The following is an 8,377-nucleotide window of genomic DNA, read 5'->3' on the forward strand; positions in this document are numbered from 1 at the left end:
AACCATGATCATGTTTACATAGACATCTAGTTTATTCACACCTTACACAGTATGGCTACACAGTGGTCAGCTACCTTTACTCTAAGGTCCCGACGGTGGTGGTTCAACGGTGTCGGGATTTTTCGCTACACAGTCCGTCTTCCAGTTGGTCGGTATGGTATTCTTCAGCACGGTTTTCAGCTTCTCGATCGGACACAGTGGGGTACAGCCGGGTATTATGAGACGTTGCAGACGCTGTCCGAGTTGTTTCTGGCTAACGGTTACACCGTATTCACCGTTGCTACTATCGCGGTATAGTTCCAGCACACCCATCACACCGTAATCGGGCAGGACAGTTTCATCCCAAACCTTAAACGCCGACAGAATGTTAACGACGGTCGAATCGTGACCAGCGTATAGGAAGATTTTCTTGTGCGAACCAGTCGGATTAGCGATCAGGGCTTCCCATTCGTTCAGTGTCTTGCGAAGGAACGGACCACCCTTTAAACGCTTCATCTCGTCGGTGTAAACGTTAAGCGCGTAGCTTTTCTTCGTTAAAGGCAACAGCTTGTCCGGATAGTATGCTTTCGTCCAGGAGGGCAGCTTTAGACCGTACTCGAACTTTGGAAGGAAAAATAAAACCGGTAAAATGTGAGTATTAAATTCATTGCAAAAGTACGATTAAATTGTGTAAAAATTACCTCGGCCTTAAGCGTACTAAACAGTGATTGCACATCGTCCGGATTCGCTATCGTCAGCCCGGTGATGCTTGTGAGATTCTCATACAGCTGTTTGTTAGCGTTCATTAGACTAACGATTTCCGGCAGCTGGAAAGATTCCTTCACAGTTTCGGTGTATCGTGGACAGGAAACACGCACTAGCAGAAGCTGATAAAGAGAGAGAATACTATCGTATGAAAATTGCTTTACAAACCAATTAAAATCGAAGCTTCAACTGACCGTATCTTGGCTAAGTGGTTCACTGAAGTACGGTATCGGTTGCCAGTTGAGACGCCGGTTCCATTCGAGAGGCGTACCTGCCGGTGGGAAAAGGCCGGCTAGCACGAGTTGCATCGACATCTGCGTGCGTGAGACACCGGTCGTCTGTACATGAACGTTTTTGGCACGATACGTTTCACCGACGAACCGTCCATAGCGATCGCGCAGCCAGGAACCGATCTGTTCGTAGACTGAGTATTTACCGTGCTGCGGAAGAAAGATATGACTGCGTTGTAGTTAAAATTGTATATTGGAAAGATGCTTGATTCTTACGTTTGTCAGCTGTCCCCAGTCGTACGGTTCGAAGGTATAGTTAACGTACGGATCGTTCGGATACGTGTCGGCCGGTGTACGTTGTCCGTGGCGGAAAAACTGTTGAAGTTGAGAATTCACAATGAAGAATTATGATTTACGAGTAAGCGAACTTTGTCATTGAAAATCGCTATAATTTATTCATAAGCTTGCAATGTATTAGCACATCGACAGGATTCTTGGAAGAGTCTGTAATCGAAGCTGTCGCAAACAGTAAGCACCACTCCGCTATCTTCAGTTTTCTGAGAATAATGCGTTATTCCTTTAACCAGTTACTAAGCCACAGTAACAAACAAAAAACACACACAGCACTGTTTTGTTTGCGTAGCACCACATAAAGTAGGTCAAAAATTTGAAACACGTTACACGGACCTGTAACGACCGGTGAACTTACCACGTGCACTTGCTTCAGCTCGAAGCCTGGCCGTCGATCTAGCTGGTCCAGAAAGTGAACATCACTGCCCTCGTCTGAATGGTCCTCTTCGGATGACGGTGCTCCGTACACGCCGTAGGCGGTAAAGAAGACGATCGTCGTGATCAGCACACTGCACGTCAACATGATAAGCACGCGGCGGCTCAAATAATACATGGCGAAGCTGCGTCTGAGCTCGTCTTATATAGGCTTCACGTTCCAGCTTCTTGGAACGCGACGGAAAGGAAGGCGACGATCGCGACTGTGCGTGCGGATGATTATGCTGAATGTTTGTCTGGGAGGTTTTAGCTGTGTTAATTGCTTTGTAGCCAAATTAAGACAAGGACCGTCCTGCCATATACACATTCAAATATTCACTCCGTTGCCGATCGTTGTATAGGGCGCTGTTTGGAGGATGCTTCCAAGTTACCAGTTAGTCGTTTCGTTGAGCTTGTCTTGTCCGTGTCATGGTATATAGTATGTGTGTGTATTTTTAAAAATTTTTATTGCTTAGTTCTAAGAGAGTGGGGGATAACAAATACCGGTTTGTCCCGGCGTGATGGTCACCGGTGATAAGCGATCCTCGCTGGACCAAAGTTTTGCTGTGCTCGTCGATCCCCCACTATTGGATGTTAGTGATCAGTTTGTTTGGTTTGGCGGTTGTGGTTGCGACACCGGCCGGGAAACGGGCCCACTGGCTGAAACCGTGGCCGTTGTATTATCCGGTACCTGGATACGAAACAGACGCACCTGAGGGAGTACCGACCGTGTGACGGCCGATAGCGTACGGGACGGTGGCCTAAAACGGAAATATAACCAGAAAGGTTTTAAAACGCAAATTTGCAAACAGGTTTTTTGAGGTTGAAATTAAGCAACACAAATCAAGCACGTTGAAACGTTGGTCATCGAACCATCGCCATCTGATAACCTTGAACTTGATCGATCACGAGTAAAACATTAGCGAAGTTTGCCCCAGTTATATTGCCACACAGATGGGAAACTAAAATGATTTATGATAAGGAATGGAAGACAATACAAACGTTTACTATTGCGTATCGGCAAATTAGCATCATAAATCTTAGCAAATTCTAACTATACCAATTTTTGCAGCGCGTGGTCTTTGTTTTGTTATGTAAAATTGACTTTAAAAAAGTCAGTTAGATTTGTTTTGTATGTGTAGTAGATGAGGTCTGTTCATTATGACGGAAACGTTACTTTACTCTGTAATCTTCCCAATTATTTGACCTCTAAAGCACATACAATTATGAATTCCGGCTGATAACCCCATTGAGTGCAAGTCTTGTATTTTAATATTTGTTTATATATCAATTAAGCTAAGCTCTATAATGAATTTGTTGTTACTGCTTCTTCTTTATTAGAGTGGCTCAACAAAAATGTTTCGCTGTTTTGCTCCCTGTTTCGTGCGTATGGCAAACACCCTTGCGGGCATGCATGAAAGAACGTGAATGTTGAAGGAAAATATCAAACGAAAGCGAGCTTCAGGATAAACTATACGCGTGTATCGAAAACCAGAATATGTAAATAGCTGTCTCATCCGCTTCGGAGAACTTACTATCCGGGAACGGTGAACACTTAAGTCAAGAAAGCCTAGAACAATATGGGCCTTGGTTACCGACGCAACCTTTGTAAAGACAACACAGAAAGAAAAGTAAAAACCTTCAGTGGATTCATTTTTCGTGTTACTTACGATACTGCACCACTTTGAACACCTTTAATCCAACTTTATCCCTTCAATACACCACTGAATGGATAATGTTTTAACCGCACTTTCGGCACGCAACTCTACACAACAAACCAGCAACTTACAGGGTCGTTTTTGCCGTGCCTGTCGATAAACCGATTCACTGTCTCAATCTACGAATCTTTGTGATGTGCAATTTTGGACTGAAAATAAATCATCTCATCGGTCGCACGAGATGCATGCGCCACAGAAAGATAGGAAAGTGTCGGCGCGAAGAAGACAGAATGGCTGTGGCTGTTTAGTGGTTCGTACGATCGAGACATGGCCGCTTCTCAGGCTAAACGGTTCGTGGTACTTTTCGTACGTACGCATCATTAACCGATCCGTATCATTTGCTATTGTTTGGCGAACGCATCTCGTGCCACGTTGTTACACTGACGATCATACGATCAGGTACGAATTGATCGAATTGTACAAGTTTTGTTTGAACTCTAGAACAGTTTGTTGTTTAATCAATCTTGAAATCTGTTCTAAATTGTTAAAGACTATGGGTTCGAATTGTAGAAATCTTTTAAACTTTCATCATCTTTACGGTAATTAAAAAAGCAACAAGAATATTTTCAAAACCAGCACGCGGGAATTAAATTTTTGCCAAGTGCAACCCAACTGATTGGAGAAGTGTGCGTCTTTTTAAAATAAATCATGCTCCCCTTCACGGTGCAGAAATTCCTTTCTTCCTGCTCTTGTCGGCTTCCAATTCCTTCTGTCTGCACCGAAATACTTCATTGCATCGACAATGCACGTGAGAAAGAAAGTGCACGTTCCTTTCCAATTTCCCTTTTGTGTTCATTTTCGGTGAGCAGGAAAATTAAAATATTCTTCGTATGGTTAAGACAAGCTGAAACTCAAACAGTTCTGTTTTTGGATCCGTCTTGTATTTTTACTGGTTGGAGTAAAAACCAGGGTGGAACTTTTATGCTGCTTTGTAGCTGCTTAAGCTTAATCTTGATCGTGTGTTAAGCCCAAAGCACCAAAGCCAAATTTTAAGAATATTTGACGCAATTTTTAATGCGAAAAACTTCACTTTTAGTTTTTTGTTATAATGATACAATAAGAAACGATCCTCGACGGTTGCTTATACTTTAGTTCCAACGCTGTTTAAGTGCTGTATAGTTTGTCCGGGAAGCTAGATAGTGTTTGTCTATTGTTGTTCTATTTCTGTTTTAACGTTATAGAACCCAGAAATTAGGTCTTCTACATTCTATTCTGGATACAATAATTTTGTTCCTTGGATAACAGCGTACTAAACCTTAATTTTGCGGTTTTAAAACATGTTTACTGTTTTCTAGGTCAAAATTATGTTTTCTTAACCAACACACACTCGTACACACGCCGCGTTTTACTCCCTAGCTCACATGATGTAAAACGAAGCATCATAAACTTTCAAATGGACCAAACGAAAAGCAGATAAAATGCGAAGAACGAACTACCACTAGAACGGCTTCCCCTAGCATTTAGCTCACCTGTTTATTTGAAAGTTACCAGTTCCTTCTCCACGAAGGTATGCCTCCTGGTCTAAGGTTGGGATGGCTCCATAACACATTGGAAAGTTTTTGAGGTAGTTCAGTAGTGTAGTAGTTTTTTCACAACGTTCACGATGTTAGTCTAAGCCTTGGCTCTAGGATTAATAAAACAATCTAAAATTATTTTTTATAATCCGTCGATTATAATCCGTCGCAGTCGGAATTTCCCATCGGAAAATTTGCACCAAACATCAACACTTACAACCTTCAACCCAGTTCTGCCACGTTCAATGTTTCGCTAGTAAATGCGGCGAACCGTGAACCGTTGTGTTTAGTAGCTTCATTCTCTTTTTCGTTGCTTCCTTGATACCTATGTGCTAACTTACTTCCCCTGTCGGAATTCTTATCGTTGCTCTTTTCATGGAATGTAATGTGCGTTATCGGGTTATCGGTTTATCTAGGCTTGCAATCTGTGTAGCCGCGCAAAACACTGAACAGAGCCGTGTGAGCTGGACTTGTCATCAGCTACGGTTAACAACGGGGTTCTTGGCGTACTTTGCAACCGTGTGTTGGTGAAGGTCACACTAAACTACAGATAGAAGTCTTCACTGGAGAAACGCATTGAGATGATTATTGATCAAATCACTACACAATAGAGTCACATAATGTTAAATTAACTACCGCTGTGTACACATGTGTAATGATTCTTTACAAGCGCGACAAAGTAACACGCAACTCGAATGAGTTAGTGTGTGGCTCAATTGCTTTAGTGCTGGTGAACGTTATTAGCCCTAAGGCCACCAGCTAAGCAAATGAAAACGAGCACAGTGTGCTGGCTGTGCAGTCTGGTTGCGGTTCCACAACAACACTTGCTGTGCTTGCTTGTGGAAAGTTTAGACCCATCACCGACATCAGCGACACCGAAAGCGGCAAGTGCTAATTGTGTACTCGATCGCATATTTTAAAGGTGTACGAAAAAGTTGGACAAACATTGCGTTGGACGACAAAATGTTTTATGCTATATGCAAAAGATTTAATACATAGACACTAAATAGGATTCTTAAGTAAGTTAATTGCTTAAATCAATGAGATAACATTTATTAACAAACGATCTTTCCATCGTATCATACCATTTGCGTTCGTTGCTTTACAAAAGAGCGGCACGAGCTCGCATCAATTGCTTCTGCAGCTTGATATCGACCTCAAGTAACTGTCGCTGAACGTATTGTTTCGCAGGACAACCCATTACAGGACAGCGAACACGTGGATTTTGCTCCAGCAGCTGTTCGATGGCGCTCTTTTCGTACACATGATTACACTGTTTATTACGAACTGGAACTTCCATCGGACGCTTCGTAATTGGATCGATGGAATTGCTACCATCATCCTCGATTACCAAATCATCGTCATCATTGTTGCCCTGGGTTGATTGTTCCTCCAGTGATGGATTTAGCAGTGGTTTGGCATACCGTACAAAGTCCTTGTATCGTTTGTGTTCCCGTACTTGCGGTTTCTTGTTGCTTAGCTTGGATTCGTAAGACTAGAACAAATGATAGGAGAGCAGAAAGTCAATTTAGCATGAACATGGTAACATGGTACAAGTTTCGTTTCATTACATGGTCGAAGCCTTCCACGGTTTGTTCCGTTTGCGATTCGGCTAATGATTTTCGATGATTCCCCATTTTGCTATCGATTATACACAGTTTTTCTACCAGGTTGGTGTACAGCTTCAAATCTTTCATTGCTGCAAATAGATTCAAAAAAAAGGTTGCATATGAGGACATATCGGCTTACAACTTCCGCGCGAATACTTACATTCATCACCAAACTCCGCCGCCAACCGGACAGTGTTGTTAAGGCTGTCCGATACCACACGCATATTGGCTTCGAGCATATTCATCTTGCAGCTGGGATGCTATTAATACCACTGATGCAAAATAACGAAACCACTTGTTGCTAAAATTATAAAGGACGCCAAATCGCAAAGGACACAACCCTCTCTGTACGCAGCGAAGAAGAATGATTTGTTTATAAACTAATTTTAACCGCCCTTCGAAATGTAAACAATCCTGCCTATGACAGACGACAGAAATCCACAAAGTTTGAACGTCGATTGCGCTTGCTTGACTTTATTTGTCAATGTAAAATTTGCTTGAATATGCATTTTTGTGAATTTATCGTATACATTTCTGGAATATGGAATCATACAGAGAAAGGTTATTTTTTCGCTCGATGTTTTTCCATGAGTATAATTGTACAATGTATTTCAAGCGAAATTAAGCTAGAAAAGTCAAATAATAATGAAAAAATGTTGCGGCAGTATGCTGGAGAACTTCCGGTCAAGTATGCGTTTTCAGAAAACGCGTTTTTTCTGACTTGTGATGGACCTTCCAGATCAGTAGCTAGTGATGGGCACATGCAACAGAATTATTTTTTCGTCTACAATTTTAGCTGCTAGTGAAGTAGTAAAATTGTCGATGCTTTGTTCAAATATTTGAGTAATTTAGAAAGCTCCTAAAGAAATATAACTATATTTCAATGATGTTGGACCGCTGTGGAACCTAATGTTATTACGATTTCAGCTCAATAAAATCCGTTCTTGTGGCGGACAAACGTCAACGGCTGGATCAAAAGTTCTCCGCGGAGCAAATGTAATGATCCAACCTGCGTTGGATTCACGTTAGTATATATACGAAGGCGCCTGCCATTTTCTTCCTTCTTTTGTTCGTGTCTCTCGCCAGAACAAGTCATTCGCTAGCCCTTTGTTTGAATTCGAATTGTAAGTGTGAAGTTGTGGCATCTTGTGGTGTGGTATTTCTGAATTTGTAAGGAAAAGTGAATTTTCGGGTGAGATAGTTTTGGTGTGGTAGCTGGTGAAATGAAGCAGTTGGTGTTGAAGTGTGGGACACGTTTAGAAAAGTGAGGAATCTGTGACAAACGGCTTGTTTCCAGCGCTTTTTCTACTGCTGGACACGTGGCGACGAGCCGTGTGTAGTTTCGTTACAATTCTCGTAGTCAATTAAACATTTCGCGGTAGTGTGCAAATGGGTAACGTATGCATACGGTTCTCAAGCAACAAGTTTCCACCTTTGGGGGAACATTCTGTTGCTGAAATTTTGTAGGGTTGTACCGGCTTCTGTGGAAATTGTGATTTCGACACGTGGAGTAAGAATCAGCTAATTGTCCATGTCCTTATGGCGAAGCACTTGTGCTTTATTTCGTAAAATGCAAGTGTCCATCAGCCGAAATTTGTGTGCCCAAATGCCCCCAAATGATAATTTCATTCGGAAGAACAAATATTCAAACATGGCGCCGGTCACCGTGTCTGGAAAACGGCTGACACGGTGGGATGGGAGAAAGAACTAGAAGCCGGGCAGCCATTTTGGATTGGTCTGCTGCCTTTGATGTTGAGCGAAGTAGGCTGGAGAAAAGTATGCGGTTTTCCTTTCCT

At 42.2% G+C, this 8,377-nt stretch overlaps 3 protein-coding genes across 7 annotated transcripts in view; 1 reads left to right on the forward strand and 2 right to left on the reverse strand.

Moving 5' to 3' along the window:
• Positions 1–8: 8 nt before the first annotated feature.
• Positions 9–5,546, reverse strand: LOC125768134 (venom acid phosphatase Acph-1-like). Of its 4 annotated transcripts, XM_049435394.1 has the most exons (8): positions 5,189–5,546; positions 4,927–5,081; positions 2,244–2,500; positions 1,684–2,156; positions 1,251–1,349; positions 939–1,184; positions 681–866; positions 9–600 (listed from the first exon to the last, which is right to left on the reverse strand). In XM_049435394.1, exons 4-8 carry the CDS (start codon positions 1,876–1,878, stop codon positions 82–84), a joined length of 1,245 nt encoding a protein of 414 aa, XP_049291351.1. In that variant the 5' UTR covers positions 1,879–2,156; positions 2,244–2,500; positions 4,927–5,081; positions 5,189–5,546; the 3' UTR covers positions 9–81. The 4 variants fall into 4 exon arrangements, with proteins under 4 accessions (XP_049291351.1, XP_049291347.1, XP_049291349.1 ...); XM_049435390.1 differs by lacking the exon at positions 5,189–5,546 and having other exon boundaries at positions 1,684–2,500; positions 4,927–5,104; XM_049435392.1 differs by lacking the exons at positions 4,927–5,081; positions 5,189–5,546 and adding an exon at positions 3,529–3,697 and having other exon boundaries at positions 1,684–2,500.
• A 385-nt stretch (positions 5,547–5,931) lies between these two features.
• On the reverse strand, positions 5,932–7,105 carry LOC125768141 (E3 SUMO-protein ligase NSE2-like). The gene is made up of 3 exons (XM_049435402.1): positions 6,742–7,105; positions 6,543–6,670; positions 5,932–6,466 (listed from the first exon to the last, which is right to left on the reverse strand). The coding sequence occupies exons 1-3, from the start codon at positions 6,824–6,826 to the stop codon at positions 6,074–6,076; spliced, it is 606 nt and encodes a 201-aa protein (XP_049291359.1). The 5' UTR covers positions 6,827–7,105; the 3' UTR covers positions 5,932–6,073.
• A 477-nt stretch (positions 7,106–7,582) lies between these two features.
• Positions 7,583–8,377, forward strand: part of LOC125768129 (elongation factor 1-alpha) — a 3,395-nt gene continuing 2,600 nt past the window's right edge. The window contains exon 1 of one of the 2 annotated variants that reach the window (XM_049435385.1): positions 7,583–7,705. The gene's annotated coding sequence lies outside the window, so the exon portion shown is untranslated. Of the gene's footprint in view, positions 7,706–7,732; positions 7,752–8,377 lie in introns of those variants that run through there. The other variant, XM_049435386.1, reaches the window with a different exon arrangement.

The sequence above is a fragment of the Anopheles funestus genome, chromosome 3RL, assembly GCF_943734845.2.
Source record: "Anopheles funestus chromosome 3RL, idAnoFuneDA-416_04, whole genome shotgun sequence".
Lineage (NCBI taxonomy): Eukaryota > Metazoa > Arthropoda > Insecta > Diptera > Culicidae > Anopheles > Anopheles funestus.